General features: G+C 37.2%; 3 protein-coding genes and 1 pseudogene across 7 annotated transcripts; 3 read left to right on the top strand and 1 right to left on the bottom strand.

Moving 5' to 3' along the window:
- Positions 1 to 3,092: 3,092 nt before the first annotated feature.
- Positions 3,093 to 5,993, top strand: LOC117624752 (mitochondrial pyruvate carrier 4-like). 2 transcript variants are annotated; one of them, XM_034356185.1, is made up of 5 exons: positions 3,093 to 3,278; positions 3,983 to 4,081; positions 4,172 to 4,224; positions 5,229 to 5,302; positions 5,511 to 5,993. In XM_034356185.1, exons 1-5 carry the CDS (start codon positions 3,224 to 3,226, stop codon positions 5,554 to 5,556), a joined length of 327 nt encoding a protein of 108 aa, XP_034212076.1. In that variant the 5' UTR covers positions 3,093 to 3,223; the 3' UTR covers positions 5,557 to 5,993. The 2 variants fall into 2 exon arrangements, with proteins under 2 accessions (XP_034212076.1, XP_034212075.1); XM_034356184.1 differs by having other exon boundaries at positions 3,983 to 4,224.
- Positions 5,994 to 14,220: 8,227 nt separating this feature from the next.
- On the top strand, positions 14,221 to 17,842 carry LOC117623824 (annotated as a pseudogene). Its single transcript, XR_004585233.1, has 6 exons — positions 14,221 to 14,286; positions 14,437 to 15,012; positions 15,178 to 15,318; positions 15,415 to 15,572; positions 16,502 to 16,681; positions 16,722 to 17,842. The product of XR_004585233.1 is annotated as an MATH domain and coiled-coil domain-containing protein At3g58370-like (transcript).
- A 916-nt stretch (positions 17,843 to 18,758) lies between these two features.
- On the top strand, positions 18,759 to 23,644 carry LOC117624444 (grpE protein homolog 2, mitochondrial-like). Of its 3 annotated transcripts, none has more exons than XM_034355686.1 (6): positions 18,759 to 19,207; positions 19,953 to 20,438; positions 20,597 to 20,764; positions 21,092 to 21,220; positions 21,842 to 21,973; positions 23,365 to 23,644. In XM_034355686.1, the coding sequence occupies exons 1-5, from the start codon at positions 19,070 to 19,072 to the stop codon at positions 21,938 to 21,940; spliced, it is 1,020 nt and encodes a 339-aa protein (XP_034211577.1). In that variant the 5' UTR covers positions 18,759 to 19,069; the 3' UTR covers positions 21,941 to 21,973; positions 23,365 to 23,644. The 3 variants fall into 3 exon arrangements, with proteins under 3 accessions (XP_034211577.1, XP_034211578.1, XP_034211576.1); XM_034355687.1 differs by lacking the exon at positions 23,365 to 23,644 and having other exon boundaries at positions 19,953 to 20,157; positions 20,245 to 20,438; positions 21,842 to 22,195; XM_034355685.1 differs by lacking the exon at positions 23,365 to 23,644 and having other exon boundaries at positions 21,842 to 22,195.
- LOC117624445 lies at positions 23,062 to 25,642 on the bottom strand. Its single transcript, XM_034355689.1, has 3 exons — positions 25,279 to 25,642; positions 24,561 to 24,707; positions 23,062 to 23,554 (listed from the first exon to the last, which is right to left on the bottom strand). Exons 1-3 carry the CDS (start codon positions 25,567 to 25,569, stop codon positions 23,396 to 23,398), a joined length of 597 nt encoding a protein of 198 aa, XP_034211580.1. The 5' UTR covers positions 25,570 to 25,642; the 3' UTR covers positions 23,062 to 23,395.
- Between the last annotated feature and the right edge of the window lie 704 nt (positions 25,643 to 26,346).

The raw sequence follows: 26,346 nt of genomic DNA, 5'->3' as shown, positions 1-26,346 counted from the left end.
AAACTGGCGAAATTAGGGGACTATGATCAGCATGATCCGCCGGCAGATTCCTCGATGACACCAAGTCAGCTCGAGTCGCTCTGGCAGGATGCAGGGGACCGTAGTCAGCCTGATCCGCAATCCTGGCAGGTCTCGGGGACACAGAGTCGGCCGAGCCGCAATCCTGGCAGGTCTCGGGACACCAAGTCTGCCGAGCCGCAAATCCTGGCACTCACGGTCCGAGCGTCCCCGAAACTCGTGAGTCAAAGTCAAGTGCACTGACTGAACTATAATCAGACTGGATGTCCGTAGACATCGGTCCGACTCTGGGTAATCACCATAAATAAACGGGTACATGGTGGTTTAATTAGAAAATCTGATAACTTCTGAAATCTGATAAATTAACTGTAGTCTCAATGCTGTTGCTATACTGTTATATAAAACTCAAGGTATGCTTCTAGATATAACCTTCATCATATATGTATCTCCAAATATTTAACAGTATAAAACATGCTCAAAGGCTTACAAAATACTTATTCAAGATCAAATAATAAAATTCGCTTATAATAACTTATTTATAAAAACTTATTTATATAAAATTATGATAAAATCCTTTGTGTAAATTTATCTGTATAACTCATTTATATAACTTATTTATATCAAACATTTATGGAAGAAAGTCCACTCACAGATGATCCGAGCTAATTTGACCCTTTGAAGGTTCCTCCTACTGGTCGGCTGGGCCTCTGATGCCTGATTATCCATGAATAATAAATCAATAAACTGCTGAATAAAAGAATTAAATTAAACACCCTGCCCCCGGCTCCTAGAAATATGTGCGTTCAAATCCAAGTTACTCCTGAGCCCACATTAGCCTTTTCAGACACTTGGACCAGTTTTAAAAGGTCCGACGCTCAGCTAAGCGATACACTGCCCGATCGGCCGACCCGGGACCCCGTGGGTCCACGATCTCTGATGGTCAATCTGGGCTTCCCTGAAGGTTCCTTACAGAGAGGGAACCATGTTCTGCGAATTTGGTCTGAAATGGACGGTCGGATTAGTTAAAATCGCGTTATCGCTTAAAATCTAAACCTTAGCCCCAGGGTTCGCGATTCCGGAGTATCCGGGACTCCGATTTTCAATCCGTCGAATCCTACATGATCCTGACATCGTGTAGACCGACATATCCAAAATTCAACGCGATCCGTATATTTCACGACACTGCACCCACGGATCGCGCGATATGGAAAATTCGTTCGGGGCTCAAACGGACTCCGAATCGAGATCCGCGAAATCCTACGCGCTCGTGACGACACGAGGATCTCAAAACTGTACATAATTACTTCACCACCCTCACCCACGCGTCCCAGCACGCGCGGTCAGATTTGGGTGTCTTAAGCGATTTCGGGTGGCCAACAAATCTCGGAACCAAGACTCCAAACTCCTATCCTAGGTAAAACACCGCATTTGGAGTCACTTTTGTTCTTGGACATACCCCAAAAAGTGACCGGAAATAGTAGTTTTTGGCGGCCGAAGTTTCGGCCAAACTTCAAATCGACAATTGAACCCCTTAGAGTTAAAATTGATCGAAACCCATATACCCATCAGCTAGAACACGAAAAATAGCTGAGAAACCATACCTTACTCGATCGATTTGGTGGAGAAACGAAGGAGAATTTCAGGCTGGAAGTTCGGGTGGCTTCGGACGAACCTCCGTCGGAAAACATGGTTTTCCGATCAACTCAGGCCGGCCCACGGGTGGAGGTTGGTCAGGTCATGACGGCGAGAGGAAGGTGGACCCGACGGTGCCCTTGCCGGAGATCGGCTCGGCCTGTGGTGGCCGGGCCGTCGCTTGGAAGTCGAAGCGTCGCACGGCGCTGTGCAATCGGGAGGGAGAGAGAGAGGAGAGAGAAAGTGACGGGGGAGGAGAGAGAGGGGGATAAAAATTTGACTTTTTGGTCAAATTACCATTTTGCCCCTTCGCGGTTTTTAGACCATATCTTCTTCGTTACGGCTCCGATTCTGGTCTACTCTGTGTCTACGGACTCGTTTCGCCGTGCTCTACGCAATGGCGTAAACGGAATTGCCAAATTCTTTTCCAATCAAAAAGTCAATTTTTCCCCTATTAATTAATGCGAGGGTAAAATAGTCTTTTTGTTAAAAGATATTTTCCTTACTTTTTAGATATTTTCTTTCTTTTTTAGATATTTTGTTTTGGGTTCTTACAATAGAAGTTAGGGAACATAACATAAATCACATTGGTTTGTAATATAAACACCTGCTTTTAAAATACAATTTCAAATAAATTTTAGTTTCAGTTTTATTTATGCCCTTTCCTCTCTCTCTCTCTTAAAGCTAGACTGAGATAATAGACTGATGAAGTAAACAGAATTACAATCTTCTTTATTTAGTTTCAGCTCATTGTCAAGGCAATTGAAACTAATAGCAATTGCAATCTTCTTCGCTAATTGGGTATTCTATCCTATGTGTCCCTTCTGTTTTTTAATACTTACTATACACCCTTTTATTTTTTAATATTTTGCAATTGCAATATACTTTTCCACACTAACACAACGGAATTTTAGAGTAAACAGTTGTTATATTGCGCCATGTCGTTGAGCAAACCAATGTTGCCAATTGGGCACCGCACGCCTGGAAAAAACTTGAGGATGAAAGTTAAGAAAAAGGGCCTACTTATATTCTTTTTAATTTTTAGTTTGACTGAAGAGGAATAAGATTTTTTAATTTTTAGTTTTTAATTTTTAATTTTATTTTTTGGGTGAAAGAAATACTGAGAAATTAGAAATTAAAAATAATATAAAATACTATTTTATCCCTACATTTAACAGAAAAAGTTAACAAAATTGACGACAGGACCATTTGTCCCAACGAAATTAAAATTGAAGGACCACGGAAACGATTTTAGAAATTGAGGGACTCAAATACAAATCGGGTATAAATTCAGAGACTAATAAAATGAATAATTCCAAAAAATTATTATGAAAAAAAAAAAAAGAAGACTATATGGTACCTGATTAAAAAATATTCCTCTAGTACAACATAAACTAAAAAAATCTGCATGGTACAACCTGATAAAAAAAATTTCCAAATATGGGCACAAGCCTAGAACCTTGTACTTGGTCGGTCAGGTCCCGAAGTAGGTGGCACGATGTGGTAAGCTAACTTCACCCTGTTTTCCCAAAACTCACAAAGACAGAGCCAGACAGATAGAAACCGATCTCCCATGGCAGCTTCAAAGGTCCAAGCTTTCTGGAACCACCCAGCAGGCCCTAAAACCAGTTCGTTATCTTCATTTTTCTTTTTATGTTTTCCTTCAACATTCTATAATTGTTCTTATACGGTTTTAAGAGTTTTGAACTTTATTATACTGTATTAGATTCGATCCTGTAAAAGATTGAATTTTGGCATCTGGGTTTTGGCTAATCCATGCAGACAATCAGGTTTTGACAATGGAATTATCAATTTTTTATTTTCTATTCATTAAAATATGCGGAGATGATCAATTTTGATGCACTTCATTTTGGTTACAGAACCAGCCAGGAATTTAGGAGGGAACATTAGAAAATGTAGAAAATTTTAATCTAAAATTTCTGTTCAATTGCAACTACACACAAAATCTTCAGTGCATGATGAATTCATCCATTGATTTTCCATTTAATTGTGCAATCATTCTTTAATCATGTTTACTGTAGAAAACACCACCTCCTATACTGACCGGCATAACTGACAGGATTGGTGTTAATTTCATGAGTAAGAAAAATAGTGGATCTAACTTGTTAGCCTAATGCCTAAAACATTTTTGTACGAGATAAATAATTTATTCAATCTCAAGAACTCAAGTCTCTGCTCTAACCCTCAAAATGTGTCATGAATCATGATAATTAGGTGTTTAGGTGGGGCTATTGAGTTGTTTTGTGTCGTGCCGGAACCTGCCATGTTATTTTAGTGACTCGTAGATTAAGAGTGTCTCATGATAATGCAGTTCACTTTTGGGCTCCAACTTTTAAATGGGGCATTAGCATAGCAAATATTGCTGATTTCTCAAAGCCACCTGAAAATATCTCTTATCCTCAGCAAATAGGTATGCACCTTTTGGGAATACAGGTTTTCAGCTGTCTATGTCTTTGTTTAGAATTATGGTATATATCATACCTGAAATATTGTTTTGCAGCTGTTACGTGCACTGGGCTTATTTGGTCTCGTTACAGTATGGTGATTACTCCGGTATGTTTGTTTTCTGGCTCTGAAAGATGTTAGGGTCCAACACTTATTGCTTTTTATAAAGTAGTTCCAACAAACTTATAATAGTTGCATCATAAGCTGCAAAACCTGCTACACGACCACTAACATCACAAAATTATCATCTTTGTGCATTGTAAGGCCATGATGAAGAAAAAAGAGGATTTAATCTTGTCCAAATAGCTAGTTACCTATAAGTGCAGATTCTTCTCTCTGGAGGAGAATCTGTTAGACCCTTCCAACCTGCATTGTGTATTCTAGCCGCTTCATTTACTGCATGAAGTATTTGCTCCTCAGTTTTAGATTTACTTGCATATATATATTCTTTCAATTTTCTCCTTCCATATTTTGCATATGTGCTAAATCCAGAAAAGTTAAGTACATTGTCTTAAAGCTCTGTATTGGCAAGTCCACCAGCCAATTCGAGTCTATTTCCAACTTCTAGCAGCTACTCATCAACCAGTCTTTGATGGACACTGCACCTAGGAAACAGGTGCCCTTGATTTTCCATCATAATATGATGGAAGACACATAGCAGCTGCTCATTGAGCAAGTCTCTCTTTTTATATAGCCTGTTTTTCATTGCATTGGATTTTAGGAAGAGGATTTCTGGGAATTGGTTTTTGTTGGGCTACCTTAACACTTATTCTGGACACTTCATTTTGAACTGATGGTGTCTGGACCTTTCTGTGCATTTCTTTTGCCTTCTAACAGTGCTGCTTGGCTGGTTAATTTTTTCACCGTACTTTATTGAAGCTGGTTGAATTTCATAATGACTGACCTATATAATTACACAAGAAGTAGTGCTTTTGTCTGGTTGATTGGCTGTATATAACTATTTCAGTTCTATATGATTTGCCACATGGTGACCTTCGTAATTGCATCAGATAAATGTTCGTGCGGCTTAAGAAAAATTATTCTTTGATACTTCCGAAAAACTTACTTGCAGCTTATTGCGAAGCTCTCATGAGATTATTCTGAAATTGCAGAAAAACTGGAATCTTTTTAGTGTTAATGTTGCAATGGCTGGGACAGGCTTGGCTCAATTGTCACGCAAAATAACGTAAGTTGGAATCCAGTATATACTCATATGTTCAATATACGATTTGGGAATTAAGTGTTCATCTTTGGTGCAAAGTAGCAATTTATTGTTTTGGATGGATAAAGATGGTTTTGTTGAAAAGTATCAAAACATGCGCACAAGTTTATTGACAGGTTGAGTTTGACTTTTTTATTTTATTTTTCCTTTCGTGCTTTTAATCACCTTCCAGGCATGACTACTTTTCCGACACAGACGCAGCTGTACAAAAAGAATGATCACAAACCTTTCCGTATGTAAATTGAGCTCATGATGCTAGCTTTTCTGTCCCTTGATTAATTTTCCCCGAGAACTGCAATGTGAAGTACACTAAGAAATCATGTGTTTTTGTTGTTGTTGTTGTACTTTTGGTCTTATTAGCTTGTAATTTAAGTTTTTGAGTGTTTTCAATTGACTACCCGTGCACGTTGCTTTGTGCTTAAATTGAGAAAACCCCGCATTCTTTTATCTTTGGAGCAACTTGAGAGACACACCTGAGCTTGAACTTCTGATGAGTTACTGGAAGTTGGTGGATTTGCCATTGGATACAAGAATGTTGATTGGAGAATTGACTCAAGGTCCATAAGTTTGGGGATCTCTAAGATCACTTTTCCTGTTCATTGCTGTTTTTCTTTATAAGAATTGATTTACAATAATGATATGGTGTTTTTGTTTTTGTTTTACTAAAGTCATCATGTTCATGTGGATTTCCAGTCCTGGTTGAACGTAGATATTTAGGCATCCATAACACCAGGGAAAGGAACAACTAAGATAAATGAATTTATGTTGTGTTTGATCCAATTATATGTATAAGATAAATATGATTTCTCTGCTGGCTTTCACATTGCTTGACTTTTCATTTGAGCTTTGCAATGGCTATTTTGATCACACTATCAATGCTTTTATTATTAAACCTAAAGTGAAGCCATATATTCTTGGATTTGTGACAAGGTAAATCAATGGCAAGATAAATAGAAAATTTAATTTCCCATTTTCTTTCCTTTTAAACGTCTAACAAATTAATCAAACTTATCTACAAAATTCCTCTCTTATCTACAAAATTTATTGTGGAGAAAACATGGCAAGGGGCACTTCCCCAATAGCTTAGGAGATATACAAACTAACAACAAAGGTAGAACTTGGTAAGTACAACCATATCTAGGGATGGCAATAATACCCGTCGGGTCGGGTCCCCATTTGGTCCCCGGCCCTAACGGGGGGAGTTTTTGGGGGGAAATCGGGGTCGGGTACGGGAATCATCAAATTTGCAAAATTCCCGACCGGGGATGGGCCGGGAATGGGATTGTTATCCTCATCCCCGAATCCGGCCCGATAAGTAATATATTTATTTATAATCAATATATATTAATATAATATAATAAACAAAGTTACCCTAGAGACTAGATGGATTTATTGTGCTTACTGAAAAATTTCTAAAGATTTGGATAGAAATTATTTCAAGTTTTTTGTCCTCCTTCTTTGCCTTGTTGAGTTATTATTTTAACAAGAAATATCTTGTGGTGGTTGTTTTTAAAATTTCACAATGATGTGATTGTGCTTTAGAAAATTATTTTAACAAGAAATATCTTATTAAAAACCGGGGATTGGGGCGGGTATGGGAGGTACTTCCCCGACAGGGATGGGGACCGAGATTCCCCGAAAAACCTAAACCGGGGATTGGGGCGGGGATGGGGACGGGGATGGTGAGCAGGGACGAAGATGGTATTGTCATACCCGGCCCCTAATCGGCCCGTTGCCATCCCTAACCATATCGATAATATTGACGAAATATTGATGATATTATCGTTTTTTCAAGTCATATTTTAAAACATGGACACATATCGTATAAATATCGATAATATCGAAAAATATCGACATCTATAATTTCTCTCACACTTTAGCAACATTTGATCCAAATATCGTTATAATATCGATAATATCAAGATGATGAAGACAATGAAAAATTTGAAGAGTTTACAATAACATCCCTTGAGGTTTCTTGTGTTTCAAAAACCCTCTCAGGTCTCAAAAATTTCACGAACACCCTCTAAGGTTTCAATTTGTTTTCACAAAATCCATTTTCATTAATTGTTTGTCCAAAAATTGATGTTTTTATTAAAAACAAATAACTTATGCAAATGATAAAATTAACCTCAATGAAATATATGACTTTGTTATAAACTAAAGAGAAATTGGAGAGGGAATTGAGATAGAGAAAGCATAGAAATCTGATGTTTTTCATTTATTCATTTCTGTCATCTACAACAAAGGAGGAAGTCCACTTATATGCAAATTCTGTTGGCTTCCTGTGAATATGCAATGACATGGATTCCACTTCCACAATACTTTCATTATGATGTTCTTCAATCAATTAGGTAGTGGGCTCTACCATTTTGGGATCCATCTTTAACTTTACAACACTCCCCCTTGAAGACCACAAATGGTATGGAATATGCCTCGTTAAAACCTTGCCAGTAAAAACCCAGTGGGACAAAAAAAACTGGTCGAAGGGAAAAAGAGTACATAACCAGGTGTAACATAAAAATTCTGTGTATATCAGCACGCGTGTGACACTGCCTCGTTAAAATATTGCCAGGAAAAACCCAGTGGGATAAAAATCTGGACGAAGGAAAAAGAGTACAGTTGTTTGAAGATCTTTATTGATAGCACGCTCCCCCTGATGCTTGGCAAAATATCTTTAAGCCATACTATTGATCATCTTTCTGAATATCATAGTTGACACTGCTTCTGTGAGTTAAACTTGGGCGACACCGCCTCGTTAAAACCTTTCCAGGAAAAACCCAGTGGGATAAAAACCTGGATGAAGGAAAAAGAGTACAGTGTGTGAAGGTCTTTATTAATAGCACACTCCCCCTGATGAATATTTTCCCCTGAAAACTTCATGACTAACTTTTTCTAGTAAGCGACCATAGAAATTTCCAGAGTCCACATATCCAATAACACTTGGGCTATTAGTAAGTTTACTCGAAAAGAACATGCCCGTATATGATGTCATGCGGAGATAACATCAAATATGCCTCACATCATCCCAAAGTGGTGGTGATGGAGCTGAGCTCTATCCAGTCTAGTATACTTCCAGAAAAACATTTAAGTGTTCAACGGATAATCCTCAAAAAGTGATTCAATACTTTCTTAGTATAAGCAAAAAATCTCATTGGCACAACGCTCGATCGTTAGGTCGAGACAAATATTTCTTAAACTCTTCAGAAGCTTTAATGTATTGCAAACATATTATAATCAATGTACTCACTGAGGCGATTTATGCACATTAGTATTGAGTACAAATTTTGTGCTTCAGGCACATGTCCTTCAGGGACTTGTTTCATGCAATTTTAATCATTTCAAGGATTTTGTTTAAAGGGATTAAACTTTATGACACATTATATAGCTTTAACCCAGCTATTTATACATCTTTAGGGAATCACTTCTGGTGATATGCTTCGTGCATTTAATAACCCTTAAAGATAACATGTTGGTCTCCGTAAATGTGCAATAAAGGGGCACAATTGAATCTATAAATATGGAGAAAACCCAACATTCCTTGTTTATGCCAAAAATATTGTGTCATACAAAGTAGGTATATTCCCTTTTATTCCGAACACCCAAGTATAACTTTCAATATTAACAAATTTTGGGGTTCGTATTGTGGGTTTGTTCTTTCACGTTCATTCTTATCTATAATGGAATTACCTCATTCCATTTTGGCCAATGATATTGTCGACATTTAATAATTGAGCGTGGTTCCAATCAACACAGCCCATTGATGATTTGAGTAGCTACTCCAAAATCAAAATTTGTCATTCATCAATTCATGATCCCACCATTCTCATGTGCATGCGCATGCATCAATTATAAGCATTTCTTTGCTTTTTGGGTACCCAAGCCACTGCAGGGGGCTTTTATTATGTGAGAATGTGGATTATAACCTCCAATGGAGCGTTATTTTATAGTAGGGTGTGGATAATCTCCATTTAGGGAGTTGGAACATTTAGAACCCATATATCTGTCATGCTGCGGGCATGCCACAGATTAATACATACATGTCAATTAATTTCTGGGACTTTAACCCATACAATTTGCTACGCATTAGGCGTGCATAATATCAATATTGACATGTCAAAGGATTGTCCTTTCGGGACTTCAATCCACATCATTTGCTACGCAACAGGCGTGCATCATATTGATTACTGCTATACCCATGTTATATTTTATGGGACTTTAATCTGTGCAGTGTATTACCAATGTATCCAACTTGCAATCTGTAAAATTTGCGTTAATAATTCATGGATACATACAAGACATTCTTTTGGAACTGACTTATCTCCCCATTTGGTTACCTTTCAAGATAAAATATCAAATAAGTATATAAGCATAAAATAACACAAGTATTGCTTACATCCTTAGGTGGGAGAAACTTTTCTCAAGTATCATTCAAGCTCGTATCGGCCCAGTAAATATAATGTAGCGCTTGATGATCTAGTTATATCCTGCAAGAGCAAAAATCACAATTCTTCTCTTTGTCAAAAACAAATAACCCTTAGAGTTAGGATCACTGCATGGATTCTTTCTTCGGATGTTCGTTCTAAAGAAATAAAATCCCTTATGAACATAGAGTTATAAAAAGAAAGAAAAGATACAAAAATTGTGATATTGATTGCAAGGTAAGGTAAGCAATCAAGGAAGGAAGCTGGTGGGAGCAGAAAACAAGCTCTCATTTCTCATAGTCTAGAAGGACCTCAGGAGATTAGAGCATAAGGCCGCCTTCACAGTTCCCTGATGTAGCGGAAACGTGATCAGGGATAGTCTCGCTTCCTGAATGGATGATCATAGATAGTCTTGCTTCTCGGGCATATTGAGTGCTCACTGATAAGAAAAACAAGTAGATATCGCATCACTAGGTATGGAGAAAACTGGATGTCTTCTGCAAAGAAAATTTCATTAGTAACACATTTATACACAAATAAGAGGAATAGGTAGAACCGGTGAATTTCAAATTAACCATAGGAAAATTGCGAGATTCTCGGGGTGCTTTTGAAAAAATAGCTCCGTGAAATCCGCAAAGCAAGATCGGCTTCGACGAAAATAATACTTGAAAACGCCGAAAGTGCCAACAGGCATTATCAGAGGCCGCTTGAAGTTTTGGAATCTGGGAAAAAAAAAGATAATATGGGGATCCGAGAAGATATTGGGATCCTAGAAACGTTGCCACATTTTTGTCTATAGATATTGTCTTTGCAAAACTTGATTGGAGCAACTGCGTTTCAATTCAACTTTCTTCATTTTCTGAAACTTTAGTTTTTGTAAGACTTTCTTTGAAACCTTCTTAAAATGGCTTCCTCTTCTTCCTGCTCAAATTATTTCAATTTAAATGATGCTCCCACAACAACCAGTGACGCCAAAGTTTGGCGTCCATCCTTTGTATCCCAAAATCGTCATCTAACAGTTAATGATTCTGTGATGATGAATGATGCTACTGCTGTCATAGTAGCTAGGAATTTCATTACTCCAATGGATGAAATGTTGTTGACAGGGAGGTCTGAGGAAGAGGCTATTGATGACTCAATGGCTTCTAGCATTCAGAGTGCTGCTTCTATTTCTAACATGGCTGATCGTTTGCGTGCTAGAGCAAACGAGGTTCAGAAGCTAACAACTGAAAATTCGTCTCTTCAAAGAATGCTTCATGAGTCTCAACAGGAGGTTGAGAAACTTAAAGGAGAAAATAATGCCTTGTTGAAACTGGTGAGTTCGTACTCTGTTGATACACTGAGAAGGCTAGACATGCTGCAGGTCTCCAATGAAAGAATTTTGGGAGACCACGAGAGGCTCATGGCTAAGCTTAAGAGGCGCCGTCCTCTTCCTTCAGAGGCTTCCAGAACATAATGTAATTTTATAGATTTTACAGGGCCTGCACATTCATTGCAGGTGGAAAAAATCTATCTGTTGTATGCTCATTTCCTGTTATAATAATTGCGCACATTCTTAAACTTACACCTGTGGTTTTTACGTCTTTTCAAAATGGACATGAAATATGAATTGAGTAAAAGCCACGATAATATCGCAATATAGTAGTGAAGAACATTAACTACTATATACCCACAACTTCAAGTTCAGGATCTCTCATATATTTGGATCCATGGGCTTCCGGCCCAGATATAACAAAATATGTGAGGAGCCTCAATTCATCATTTGAGGTTTATACTGATATTATCCATTTCACGGTGTATTTTTAACAACCGGAATTCACAAAATATATTTCTTCCTTGAGGTGATTATAACAGAATCGAACTTTATTAAATTCATCATTCTCTTATGCCAAAGAAATATGTGGTGTACCACAATTTGCAATAATACCTCAAGGGTTGTCAATTTGACTGTTGGAACTTTAGGTTCTCAACACTGTTAGATTTTGAACTTCAAGCCAAAATCACATATTCTCATGGTATGGATATTCAATCCCCTTAGATTTTGAACTTCGAGCCAAAATCACATATTCTCATGGTATGGACATTTTTACAATTTTCTGTACATATTTTGGGACTTCAAGTCCTTACATAATTGTCCATATTTTGAGAAACTTAGGCATCTCATTTAATTGCTCATCCATGAGTTTAAGGAACTGCAGGTTCCCTTTTGTATATAGTGACGGTTTACCCAAAATGGTTAATATTTATGTATACGTCACTATTCATCATGTATACGATACTATTCATCAAGTCATGAATATGTGTCTATTCATGTGTACATTTGCCAATACCGTTATTATTCATATGTACGACATATTAACCAATACAATACTGTTACATCATCAAGGAACTCCAGGTCCTTATTTACATGTCAAGGATCAAGGATCTTCAAGTCCGATCTCTTGTTTACAAGTATAGTACCGGAGAGACTGCCAGCTCTCATATTAATATCATCATCAAGGATCTTCAAGTCCTGATGTAATTGTATGATGAGGATCAAGGAACTTCTGGTCCTGATCTGCATACTGTAAAAACTCATCATACAACACAATTAATCCATAAAATAAATTGCTGGTAAATAAATTACTAGTATGGACGATAAACCCGCACCATACTTTAAATAAATGTAAATGTGCGGTAAAATAAATTCATAAATTAAATTGCTTGCTGTATGGACGTTAATCCTGCACCATACCTTAAATGAAATAAAATGTGCGGTAAAGTAAATTCATAAAGTATGAGGGTTAATTCCACATCATACTTTAAGTAAAAGTAAATTTGCGATAAAGTAAACGTGATTGTATGGGCACTAATTCTGCTCTATACTTTTAAATAAAAGTAAAGGCAGTTATGTGGACGATAAACTCGCGCCACACTTTTAAATAAATATTGTCGTATGAGTAATAAACCTACACCATACAGCAAATAAATTGTGTCGTATGGGTAATAAACCTACTCCATACAGTAAATAAAATAAATGTGGGGATAAAACCACCACTAAAAATATAGGAGGTGAAACCGTCCATAGAATGACTATATATATGGATAAAGTAAAGGCAATTATTGGTGGGTTCTTATCAACACCAAGATCAAATAATATAGTAGATAATATTATTATCGTTTGTGGAAGGCATCATGCTTGTCTCTCAAATCAAATGCTTTCCACTTGTAATCTGCACTCCTGCACTTATATTGATATTAAATAGTATAGATTAATAATAAAATAATCGACAAGGGAGCTTAGCCTTTCGATGTTGTTTCTTCTGACCAATTTTGCAATCAAAGCCCAAGCAATGGCACCCTGCATCTTCTTTTTCCCATTAGTACTTATTGTCATCCATGAACTTTGAAGATACCAAGACGCTGGCAATGGTGGAGTAAGAGGGGCTGCATCTATTGGCAGAATCGGCACCGTGCTTGCTGATCGGCAGCTACAGAAAGACCAGGGGTTGAAGCCTCGAGGCTTGCTGCTCCAGGAGCCTCAGCCGGAGGCGCAGGTGGGCTGTCCAAATCTGGGGTAGGAGCAGTTGCCGGGTACTTGTGCTTGGTGGGAGTTGCAGTTGATGGTGAAGTAGTGGGTGTTTGTTTCCTCAAATGGGTTGGCTTCAATTTTGACTGGTTGAGTCTTTATGAAGCAGAGCACGTTGGCGCATTTGCTCTGAAGCTGATGAAAAGGTTGAGGCTTTCTTGGTTAATTCAGTTTGAAATTTGAATTAATAAAAGAAGAAGACGAAGTAGTAGTGGTAGTATGAGAAGCTTGAATTATGCTTAGGGCCCACTGGAATATGGAGAAGAATTGAAGACCTATGAGAAGTTTTGTGAACCAAGTCTGGTTCTTGAATTTGTGAAGTGGGTTATCTAGGAAAACAAAAGAAAATCCCACCAAGCCTCTGCTTGAGTTTTTGCAAGGTGGTCTGTTCTGGTGTTGATTAGAAGAACTCAGCAGGTATTTTGGAGATATTCGTGCTGATAACGTGTTATAAACTAAAGAGAAATTGGAGAGGGAATTGAGATAGAGAAAGCATAGAAATCTGATGTTTTTCATTTATTTATTTCTGTCATCTACAACAAAGGAGGAAGCCCACTTATATGCAAATTCTGTTGGCTTCCTGTGAATATGCAATGACATGGATTCCACTTCCACAATACTTTCATTATGATGTTTTTCAATCAATTAGGTAGTGAGCTCTACCATTTTGGGATCCATCTTTGACTTACAGGCTTCCGTATCTTCTTTCTAAAGTAGGAAGTTTACAACAAATATATCCACCATGGATATTATAACCATTCATATCAAACATAATTTTGTGGTAGACAAAGAAAAATTTGAAATCAAATACAAGTGTGGTCATAACTAAGTTCTAAACGAGCTAAGTTAGTAGTTATTTTATAAGCCGTGAGAAGAAAAAAAAAAAAAAAAAAAAAAAATTAGAGCAGCAGAGTCTCTGAGTCCGCCTCTGAGTTGTTGGAATCTTCGATGGGAAGGTAAGTCTTCCGACCAGTGGCTTTAATTCTTCAAAGCTTGACCTTTATTTCTTCATAGCAATCTTGTTAAATTTTTTTTAAAACCAAAACCTCAACGATAAATTAAACCACTTTGAAATTTGTGGGTCTTCTTCTATGTACACTGAACAGAAAGAAAAAGTATAATAAGGTTAAGAAGGAGCAGGTGTTGTTGTGCTGGAGCTTTCCTCACCATGGCTGGTACAAGCTCAACGTGGATGGGAGCTACCGCAGTGGATCTGGGTGCATTGCAGGAGGTGGTGTGATCAGAAATCAAGAAGGAGAATGGTTATCTGGGTTTGCTGCAAATTTGGGAACAGGCAAAGTTATTGAAGCAGAGCTTTGGGCCTTATACAGAGGCTTGGAGCTTGCTTGGAAATCTGGGTTGGCCCCACTTGAGGTGGAAACTGACTCAACCACTGTTTTGAAGCTTATGCATAACCCAGTTGAGGTTAATTGGAAACACCCTCAGTTTAACTTGATCAAGAGCTGCCAGAATCTCCTTAACCAAAGCTGGATATGTTCTCTGAATCATGCATATTGGCAGCAAAACAGTGTAGCTGATTGTCTAGCTAATTTTGGGCTGACTATGGAGCTGGGGTGCCATTATTTTGATGTTCCTCCACCTCTCTGTGAGCCTTTTTTAGTTCAGGATATCTCTAGGGTTGCTCAACCCAGGTTTCTTCCTCCCTCTGTCATAGAATACAGGTGTGTTGTGGGTTGCTGACTTGTGTTTTTGGGCCTTGGTCACTATGTAACCAAAACAAACAAATTAAGTTATGGGTCTTCTATACTAGTTTATTTTGTGTGATGTTTGGTGTGATTGTGGCATGCTATTTTCTTATTTGTGGGTTTTGGGTTTGTACTTTGTAGAAAAATAAAGAAATTGGAGGAAGTGGATATTCACATGGAAAATCTTGCATCTGTTATATTCACATGGAAAGTTGACAACTTCTTTAAGTTGGATGCTGTCAAGTATTACTCTGATGTCTTTGTCATCGGTGTTTTTGAATGGTATTTTTTGAGTATCTCCTACCATTCACAAGCTAATATATTTCTTTAAATTGTGATATGTTCTGGTTTTTTAATTGCCTTGTTTGGTTTGGTCAGGCGAATCCTTATGTATCCAAGGGGGAACAATGTAGACTACTTGTCGGTTTATCTGGATGTTACAGGTTCTTCAACATTGCCATTAGGGTGGGCTAGACATGCGCGATTCAGCTTGACCATCGTTAATCAACTTCAAAGCAGCGAGTCTTTAACAAAGGGTACTTTATGTTCCTGTTGCCTATTTCACATTTGTCTTCGTTTTTGTCTGTTTCCATGTTATTTTATAACTTCTAGGGAAAAGCTAACTTATTACAGGGAACTGGTGCTTGTTGCGTCCTGTTATGGATATTTTGGTTTGATTCTGTCTCACACTTACTGCAAATGACGATTATGTTTATGATTATGAATCGATACCTTACTGGCGTCTCTATACTTTAATTTTTTACCGCACAAGATACTGAAAGTGGATAAAGGAAAGGAAATATGCAACTTTGTTTATTTAAGAATGAGCACTTATTTAAGGATGACTGTTTAATTTCCTATTTAAGGTATAGAACAAACAAAATCTTATAGGCATTGATTTGGGTAATCTGGCCCCTAATGTCAGCTGAATTATGTACCTTAGGTTCGCTATATAAAACGTTCTTTTTGGAATATAAATATGTGCGTGTATTTGTTAAATAAGTAAAATGAACAGTTAATAATTGATCATCAGATCTTTTTCTGCAGTCCGGATTAAAACAATTCAGATTGGAGTGTCTTGATCTCGAGTCTTGACAATGCGGACCGTGGAAGTCTTTTAATCTTGGATCTAATACTTTAGGACTAACTAGTTATTTTAGTTACTTATTTAAGTACTTACTGGAGCATCTCTCTCTCTCTCTCTCTCTCTCTCTCTCTCTCTCTCTCTCTCTATATATATATATATATATATATGCATATGTCATGTTGCCCGCCTCTGTCACATACTGCAAAATGGATCCAGATCTTGAATTTTTCCATATATATGTATATTTTCTTATGGGTTTGGTTGGCCTTTGAAAACTTAATTGAGTTCATATATCATCAAATTTAAAGCTTTGGAATGGGCTTCCTTTGTTGTTATTTCTTCACCTGTTTTGTGATCTTTAATATTTGGACTTTGCAGATACTGAACATGTGTTCAATAAAAGTGACAGTAACTCGGGCTTCACATCATTAATTCCTCTAAGTGAGTTTTGTGACCATAGTAAAGGATATGTTGTGAATGACACATGTATCATTGAAGCCAAGGTTGCAGTCCATAAGTCTGAAATTAAGATTTTAGAAGAACAAAAAACTCGTAGAAGCACGACGAGCAGGGACCTTCAAATCTAATCCTCTAAAAGTTCCAGATTGATCAGCAGCAAATAAGGCACCATGTTACGAGAAGGTGTCTGCCTTCCAGGAGGAACCAAGTTCTGAGAAGGTTTGCACCGATAGCCCTGCTAATCCTCCCATTGTCATGGAACACGAGGATGCATCGTCCACACCAGCTGGGGAGCTCATGGTTTTCAGGGGTTTAAGTGTAAAACAGAAAAAGCTTTTGCTCCGCTGCCCTATGAAGTTTGTTCCTGGCATCCTTCTTTAATAGAATTCCAAAAGAAGAGAAGTCACATGTCCACTGAGTGGGCATTCACAGCTTCAATCTGACTCCTGCATTTTTTGAAGAATACAGAAAAGGTCAAGGATATGACAGATGATGTCTCTGAGCACCTTAAACTTTTATGGGAGGAGCTTGAGACCTTCAGGTTTGACTTGGCTTGGCTGGGGCCCCCTGTTCATAGCGCTTTAGGTATGAAGAATTTTGTGGAAACGGTAGGGCAACGGAAAAGACTGAGAGAGGAAATAGATGCTTTGGAGATTAAAACAAAGCGGCTAAAGGCTAAGCTATTGCTTGCGGAGGTAAATCTTGAGGTAGCAATACGAGATTTCCACAGGGCTGAATGACGAGATAGATATGGATGGTGAGTTGGGTAATGGGATGTAGAATTTTCCCTTGACTTGCTGAAGATATGCAATGTACGACACATAACGCGAAGTTTGACTGGATTGTTCGGGGTCCCCCTTACTGGAGGCCACCTCTCCCCAAAAGCAATGCAGCTTAAGGCGTTAATTGATGTACTCAAACAGGCCAAGGTTGCTTTGCTTTGTGAAGCTGATTGAGAAAAGGCCAGGACTTTAGCATTTGGGCGGGGTATTGGAGGAAGTTAAGACAATTGAAGCACACTTTGCACACCATATCTTTAGGTAGTTGTAACATAGTTGCACAAATCAGTCGGAAAAGCATGCCTCTTGTTGTAATCCATCTTTTATCTGGACGGAGAAGGGGTGTTTGCTTGCTCCTTTGTGATATGTCGAATGTATTGAGAAACATATAAGACTACTAATACAAGTTCATGGTAGAACTTGCGTTTGTAGACTAGCTTGCAAAAGAATGGTGCCCAAGAGCACACATACCAGTTCAAGATCTTCTTCTGTTTTGTTTTGTTTTGTTTTCTTTAAAATGTGATATATTGGGATTGTAAATTTCCGTCATGCTTCCACTCCATTTACACCGGCCCTAGTGGAAGCACATTGCTTTCTTTGAGAAGACTTTCACTCACCTATCAATATTCAATAACTCGACATAATACCAATACATAATACCAATCTTCACTTGTTAATGTAGTTTATATGTCACTTTTTTTTTTTAATGGTATCTAGCTTAGTGGAATGGTAAAATATAGTTTCGATATTAGTTGATAAGAGCTTTATGGGTAAAATTTGTCTTTGCATAACCGTCTTGGAAAAAAAAAAAAAAAAAAGGTGTCCAAGAGCTAGTATACTAGTCTAAAATTTTTTAGGGTCGGTTTGATATTCAACTTGAATTCAACATTTTAAATTCAAAAATAAAATTTGAGTCCAAAACAAAGAAAATATGTTTGGTAGCTGTATTTTTAAAAACATCCTAATTATTAAAAACAAAAAAAATTCTATTTTTTCAAATTTTTTTTAACAACCCACAAGTTCTCAAATTTTTAAGATTTGAAAACAATTTTAAAGTTGTATACCAAACAAGTTTTTGAATCTTAAAAATAGATTTAAAAACTTCTTATTTTTAAAAAAAAATCAAAATTTTCGAGTTTCCTATTGAAATTGGATACCAAACTCCTTCTAAAGTGAGATATCAAGTTCCTGTGAATATGAATGAAATAGCTCAAAGTGGAATTTCCATAAATTGTATGACCAAACCAACGTGTTTGATCAAAAGAAAGAACAGAAAGAAACCACCAATCTGGATTCAAGTATGTGGTTTCAAACGATGTCGTGTCACTGCTTACTAGTCACCTTAAACCACTTGCGATCAAATATCGGGTGAGCCAGCCGAAAAGGTTCTGGATGCTTCTAAACCCCAAAGTGAAAAACCTATCTTCAAAAACCCAATTGGAGTTCAGACGAAAATACCCTCTGAAAGACGCAAATCCCCACATCATTAGCTTCAATTTGGAATTTGCTTAAGGGCATTGTCGTCAACCAAAAAATACCACCGGCAGCGCCCTAATTTCTCGTCTCTCTGTTTATCTTTCTCTCCAAGCACATCCATTCTCCGTCTCTCTCTCTTTGCTTTACAAACTTCTCCTACAAGGCCAGACCAGCCTAATCTATATTGAAACCCGAATTTTCATACCGATTTTGCCCTTCCAGCTCGTCAGCCATGTTCGTGTCTAGGGTTTTAAGTCGTGCCTCAAGGACCCTTCCCAGGAGCACAATGCTCATCGCCGCTCCACAAAATCATCACTTGCCAATTCTATGCAATCAGTCCCAAGCTCTGATCCACGATTTTTCCATTAAGGTGCCAGAAAATCCCTTTATCTCTTTAATTTTTTCCACTAGGGTTTTGCTAGGGTTTTAGGTTTTTCTGCAAAATTCACCAATATTACTGCTTTTTTGGATCCGACTGGTTCTCTTGTTGATCAAGCGCTGTTTTTAATGATTATAAAATAGTATCGATGTTTCTTAGTCATGGAATTTGAGGTTTTTTGTCTTTAGCTTATGAAACCTAAAAGCGGATTTGGAGAGATAACATATGATAATTGGCCTTCTGGGTTTATTATTTTCTTTTCAAATTATGAATATTGAGGAACATTTATACTTCATTGCAGGCTAGTTTTCCAAGTGGAATTAAAAAGAATTTCATAATCTTTATGATTGGAACCAGCCAATTTTTTATTTATAACAATTTGCTTCAAATGATGAACAAAAATCATATACACGTATATCTACATATGCTAGTTTGGTTACAATTTGTACAGTAACATTTTTTGCGTCACCTTAATTTCTATGCTTAATGTCGAGCAGAGCAGGTTAGGTTCTCAGGATATTCTGCAACTTTAGCACTTTAGCCAACAGCTATGAAGTTCTTTAGTAATTGGCCTTCATCTTAGTTTTTTTAGCTTGCTGTTGAGTATAAGGTCCTGTTTCTGATACGAATTGAATCTTAAATTTTAGGGATCTGTTGAAAGAGTTAAAAACTTGCATAGTTTATAGTAACTGGTTTTTCCTAGTAAATTTCTGATTTTATTTCTTTTAAATAACAGTTTTCTCCAAGGCAAGTGTCTCTGTTGCATCATTCAACCCCTAGTTCTTCAATCTCTCAAATATTTGGATTCTCTTCGTCTGCATCGCCACAGCCTTCAGAAAGGGAACATGGAAGTGCTGCAGAGAATGGTGGTGCTTCCACAAATGGAGAGCCAGCAAAAGAAAGTGGAGATGCTAAAGTTTCTGATCAAACAAAAGAATCAGGTTACACTTCAGATTCCCAGTCTAAGAAGTCTCCTTCTGTCAAAAGAAGGAGGGGAGGTACTAAACGAACTGCATTTTCTGATTCAGATTCAGAGGGTGAGGGTGACTTAGGTTTCGATGATCTGGTAAAACTTGTGGCTGAGAAGGAAGAACTTCTGAAGCAGAAACATGAAGAAATCAAGAGAATGCAAGATAAAGTCCTCCGAAGTTATGCAGAGATGGAAAATGTCATGGACAGAACAAGGCGTGAAGCAGAGAATTCGAAGAAATTTGCCGTACAGGTCCTGCTTACTTTTGACATTTTTTCCTGCCCTCAGGAACCTGCTTTTTGCTTTTTTATTTACCTCATTCTTGTTGGAAAATAGATAATTTAATTTTTTGTGAAAAAAGAAATTCTTCTGAGTTTTTACTCTGATGAGTGGTCGTTAATATGTTGCAGAATTTTGCAAAGAGTTTACTAGATGTTGCGGACAATTTGGGGAGAGCTTCTTCAGTTGTCAAAGACAGTTTCTCAAAACTTGATGAGTCTAAGGAATCTGGTGGAGCTGCACCACTTCTAAAAACACTTCTAGAAGGTGTTGAAATGACTGAGAAACAACTTATAGAGGTACACTTTTTTTATCATTTATTTTAACCATTCACCATAAATCCTTCCTGAGTGGAGTGGCTGTTTTAGAGCTGGGACAGCATTGTTTTAAAGGTGCTGGATGTACATTCCGTTTGCCTCACATGGTCAAAAGTTAAAATTAGATCAGCTTAATTTCCTTTTCTTTTTAATACTTACCTTATATTGAGTCAATCAGGCTCATTCTCGCAAATTGTAATATCCGTTTCATGAGCCATTTTGCATGCATTTGTTTATTGAGTAATGGTTTTGTTAGCAAAAGCAGAAATTAACTGGGATGCTTTAACATATAAATATATTTGCTTTCAGGTATTTAGAAAGTATGGAGTAGAAAAGTTTGATCCTACAAATGAAGCATTTGACCCAAACAAGCATAACGCGGTATTTAATTTAGAAGATGCTTCCAAGCCTCCAGGGACTATTGCTGTAGTTCTCAAGGTATGAAAAAAAATATATAATCAATTCTTTTGCATGCCTCTCCAAATAAGAAAGAAATGCACTACTGTTTGGCATTATCAGTATAGCCTTGGGGTGACATTTTAATGTAATTCGATTGAAACCTTCAAATTGACATGTTGACATCTCACAAGTTTGAAATATTTAGCTTTGCTTGTGTTCTAAAAAGAAAATTTCTGAATTGAATAAGCATGTCTGTTTCTTTCTACTGAACTAAATACTTCAGGGGAAGAAAACACAACAGGCACGAGTTTGATGTTGTCAGAAAACATCTTTTTAAAACACACATGCACACATTTTTGCATTGATTTTTATAATTTTATTTTATTTCTGCATGAACTATACAAGTGAATCTTTCCTTTGTTTTTTGAATTATATGACAATTGAAAAGAGCCCACACGACCAAAAGGACTTGGATAAATTATTTGCATGAATGTGACTCATGTGACAAAACTTTTTGAATATTTATGTTTTTTTTGTTCAGCAAAGTGGGGTTTTTACTCTGAAGGCTGTATTTTTATTTTTATGGTCCTTAATTAACTTACCAAGTTACTATAGCAGTGAGCGCATAATTAAATACTTTCATATATTTTTGTATTGCAGCCCGGATACATGCTTTATGACCGAGTTGTTAGGCCAGCTGAAGTTGGTGTAACTACAGCACCAGAGAACAATGCAACTGAGGATAATGCTGGCAATTGAATTGCAGCTAATAAAAGTTTCAACGGCCATGTGGTAAACTGGATAACGTTTCCAAATTTTTTGAATATGTTTGCGAAACTTGAATGAGATTAAATCTTATTCCTGTGACATCCATAAGCTTATTATCCAGTTGCATTTTTTTTTCCTTCCCAATCTTTTATATTAATCCTTGTACTATAATGTTATTTAGATGACACCACAGATCTGGTTACTCTAGAATTTTCAAGTTTATAAGTAGAGTTTTGATTTTGAGTTTGTGTATGGTATCAAATGCCATGACCGTCCTTGGTTGCAAGTTGTTGCTTGTGTTTTGGTTCCCAGCTTGCTGTGAGTGCATGGAGCAGAGTGTAGAGTTTTTCATGTTGTAGCTTCTGGGTTCTGGTGTTTGTGCTGTGAGTAAGGTCCCTTTGTACAAATGTTATTCTTCTTTAACAAGCTATATCCTTTGCATTTACACAACCAAAAGAGGTCTTTTAAATTAAAGCATGGCAAACCATTGTTTTCAGTAATTAAAAAGGTCTTATCTCGACAGTTATGGGCCTTAGCCAAGTTGGCTAGAGCAGATGTGCTTCTCACTCTGCACCCGAGTTCGAATTCCCTGCCCATTGTTTAGGTTAGATTAAAGTAGAATATTGTTTGTATAACAAAACAAAAAATTTCTTATGTCCGCTTCAACTTGTGCTCAATAGAATTCAGGGTGTTTTCCTAACTCAGCGTAAAAGATTGGGTAGAATCCTCATTATATTTTCTTTGTGATTATTTGATTTGGATCTAGAACAAATTTAATCCCTTTTTATCGTATTATTTATAGAGCTTATTGAGTTGTACGTATTTCGTATTTATATTGCTGAGTGAGTATGAGCATTCAGGTAATGACTAACGAGAAAACTAAATTGAGCGAAAAACAAAAACAAAAAGAGGAAAACTGGAACCAAAAAAAAGGCAGGCCTAAATCTTTTAGACGCTTTTCTTATGTTACGGTTTCGATAAATAGTGTTTGTGTAAAATCCAAACTTCACAATACGATGCCTTGTTCGTTTTTTCACTTTTATAGTGTCATGTTCTTCTTTCTCTTTCTTTTTTCCCTTCAAATTTGGTGCCATTGCATATATAAAACCCTAAAAAACACGAATGGTCACCCCTACATTGAAGTGCCACATAACTAGTAGCTATATATGGCTAATCTTTACAGACAGTTGAATACTTGAAACACCGTGTGCTATTTAATCATGTACTCTACTACTTGCTAACCCTAATATATAACTTCGGAGAAAATCCACAAACTAATCCTACAGCTTACTTAATTACATCATAATCAGTATCATAATAACACAGAAAATAGCATGGCTAGCATGTAGCAGGCCCTGCCAGTTGGTCACCAGATTTTGACTTCGTGTTGCTGGTTTTTTTTTTTTTCCATGCAGCTCTAGTTTTTGTCTTCACAAATGCCAAGCATCAACCCAACCAAAATCTACCCGGGCTTGCTTTTTTCATCTGAGCATCTTCAATCTGGCTAATGGAATCACGGTTGGCACTGTGACCTTTCAACCCCAAATCTAAATCCAGATGGCTTCCATTTGAATCCTGCAAGCCAGAATGGGTCTCATCCAATTCCTGCAGTGCAGACAACATCTATTTAATAACTTTTGTATGGTAAACAACTTCACATTTTTTTAAGAACTACAGCAAGTGCACTAATCAATATCCTATTTGCTTGGTGGGGAACAAGACAAAAAAGTTATCTTCATTTTCAAATTGCTTTTAGTTTCTGGAGAGGTTTCTTTAAACCTCACATGCTTGCTACTATATCCCAATAAAATTTACTATCCTTGCTAGTCAAACATCAAATCTTTTCAAGTGGTATATGCGAACATATACAATGGTATAACCATCATTAGGCTTTTTCTTTTTGTTGTTAGAACTATGGTGTTAAAGTTCATATACTCATGAATCTATGAGCTGGAAGTGGCAAGTATCAGCCGGGGAACAGCTTCCCCTATTTCACCACTCAACAAGGAGCATCTTGCAGCAGTGAAGATATTGACTTATGGACTGGGCATGTAACAACAACAATGACATTGACTTTTTAGTCATGACACACAATAACCGCTTATTTGTCTGTGTGAACGAATGTGTATTTACCCCATACGAAATAAAAAAAGAAAGAAAAACTCCTAGACCAACATCATTACCAAATGTTGCAAACCTAATGGTCGCCATGTTGTAGCACAATGGCCAATATCCACAGCACCATGGCCTAACACCAAGGTCAACAGTGACCATGGTGGTGGGATCTTATTATCCTTTAGGAATTATTTTATCTTATTTAATTTCTGAAGTTTTTCAAGCATATTAACAACAACAAAAAAGGGGGGAAGTGAATAGTTTTCCTGGGTTCAGATAGAATGACCCCAATAAGACTTATGGGCTCAAGCAGCGGTGACAGCCAACACCACCAACTACATGCTCATTCTGCAACCCTAAAATTCATTTCAACGTCTAGGAAGGGGCATGAGCATTTGGCCATATGGCCTAATGTAGAACATGTACTACAATAATACAAAAGGACCAAATCCAAATGAATGAAAAGATAATTAAGCAGGAAATCAATAGGTCTAACCTCAGCTTGTTCCTCCATAACTTGATCAATGTCTGAATTTTCATGCATCTTAGTACTCGTGGCTATAGATTGGCCTCCCTCACTAGCTTTCACCACATCTCCAACCTTTCCCTTGGCTGTCTTCTTCTGTTCCTCTAGCACAGCAACCTGCACAATGAATCATAATCCACTAACCAATGCTCAAAATGGGAGTGACCCGGATTATAAATGACACCAGTTTCTGTTTTCTTTTGCTTCTCCTCTTTTTTTTTCTTTAAGAATTAACAGCATCAAGCTTCTAATCTACGCATCCCAGGACTCCTAAATCTATTTTTGGTTCTATTCTGGGCAACTCAAAGTTAAAAATTCATGACCTTCAATGCCAGAAAGCAAAACATTTGTCCAAAACTGCATTACTTGGAAGGATTGTACATTAAAAAACAACAGTAACATTCTCAACTTAGCAATAATTTTGTACAAAGAACATCACTTATAGCATACAACACAAAATCATACAAGTTCTTATTTTCAAAACAAGACCAGCTTAAATTCACAAAATCCTAACATTATACAGCACACTTCAATTAAATCCTTCAAGACATCCTCCCTCCCAAAAGATAAAAATCCCCCACAGATTTTACACCAAAACCCACAATTTCCATAAACCCTGAAAACCCTAGAAACACATACGCAGCGATTGAAGCACACAGATGTATAAGCCTGTTGGTAGTTTACTTACGGGCGTGTAGCGGAACTTCCGGCGCGGCGGCTCCTCCGTCGGGGCGCCGGAGCCGGAGAGGGGTTCTGCGGCGGTGGTGGCCGGAGAGATTGGGGTCCAACGGCGGAGGAGGAGGCGGGAGCTGTTGTTGTTGCCGTTGGATTGGGAGTGAGGGTTCTGGTAAGTAACGGAGGATGATGAGGGCACGTGGACCCACTTCTTCTTCCACCTGCGAACTGGGCCGCTGAAGACGGTGGCTGTTTGGCCGTACCTCGAGGAGGCCCGGCCCAATCTGGACCCCACTCCCTCCATTTTTGGTTCTTCTTCAGCTCTCTCGCTCGCTCTCAGCCTTTGAGAGAGCAGAGTGACTGGGTCGGTGTGACTATTTCATTTCAAGTACGAGGTTGAGAGAGTGAGATACTTTATCAGAGGTTGTAACGACGCCGTTTTGGTGTTTGGTTCTCATGTTCTTTGTCATACGGTTGGTTTGGCGGTTAACAGGTTTTGATTAATTATTGTAGTTTTAATTTATTTTTTTCAATTAGATTTACAAGTTATCTTTTTATTTCATGGCATGTTTATATAATATATGAAAAATTATAAATTAAAATAATTAAATATCTATATATCTATATACAAAAAGAAAAAAGCAAATAATAGTAAAACATTCAAAATATCAGAAAATGCTATTGGTAATGCAAACATTAAGAATTGAAATTATTAATTAAATAAAGATAATATAGTAAATTCACACTTTTTCATATTAAAAAATTAAAAATAAAAGGAAAATTAGATAATGAATTCTATTTTTATGGAACACAACTATTAATTATCTTTTTTAATTTTAAAATAAATTTAAAATTAAAATAAATAAATAAACATCTCACAAGCGTAAAAGCACATACGGAGAGGATAGTATTAAAAATGCGAAAAAAAAAATCAAAATAATATCAACAATTATTTCAATAAGCTTTTTGTATTTACATTTCATTTTCAAACCATATATGTAATTTAAATCTCACACTCGTATGTGTAAGATAAAATACTTCTAGGCCAAGCTGTGCAAAATCACGAATGACACCAAGTTGA

This window comes from Prunus dulcis, chromosome 4 (genome assembly GCF_902201215.1).
Source record: "Prunus dulcis chromosome 4, ALMONDv2, whole genome shotgun sequence".
NCBI classification, from domain to species: domain Eukaryota; kingdom Viridiplantae; phylum Streptophyta; class Magnoliopsida; order Rosales; family Rosaceae; genus Prunus; species Prunus dulcis.
The sequence above is the reverse complement of the archived record's forward strand: the minus strand, read 5'-3'. Positions and strand labels throughout refer to the sequence as shown.

Bases quoted from the DNA above. Each gene is read 5' to 3' on its own strand.
- LOC117624752 (XM_034356184.1), top strand. From the start codon at position 3,224: ATGGCAGCTTCAAAGGTCCAAGCTTTCTGGAACCACCCAGCAGGCCCT. The intron at 3,279-3,982 runs GTTCGTTATCTT...ATGATAATGCAG, and splicing joins CCCAGCAGGCCCTAAAACCA to TTCACTTTTGGGCTCCAACT. The intron at 4,225-5,228 runs GTATGTTTGTTT...CTGAAATTGCAG, and splicing joins ACAGTATGGTGATTACTCCG to AAAAACTGGAATCTTTTTAG.
- LOC117624444 (XM_034355686.1), top strand. From the start codon at position 19,070: ATGTTCGTGTCTAGGGTTTTAAGTCGTGCCTCAAGGACCCTTCCCAGG. The intron at 19,208-19,952 runs GTGCCAGAAAAT...TTTAAATAACAG, and splicing joins TCCACGATTTTTCCATTAAG to TTTTCTCCAAGGCAAGTGTC. The intron at 21,221-21,841 runs GTATGAAAAAAA...TTTGTATTGCAG, and splicing joins CTATTGCTGTAGTTCTCAAG to CCCGGATACATGCTTTATGA.
- LOC117624445 (XM_034355689.1), bottom strand. From the start codon at position 25,569: ATGGAGGGAGTGGGGTCCAGATTGGGCCGGGCCTCCTCGAGGTACGGC. The intron at 24,708-25,278 runs GTAAGTAAACTA...TTCATTGTGCAG, and splicing joins GGAAGTTCCGCTACACGCCC to GTTGCTGTGCTAGAGGAACA. The intron at 23,555-24,560 runs GTTAGACCTATT...TCTGCACTGCAG, and splicing joins TTATGGAGGAACAAGCTGAG to GAATTGGATGAGACCCATTC.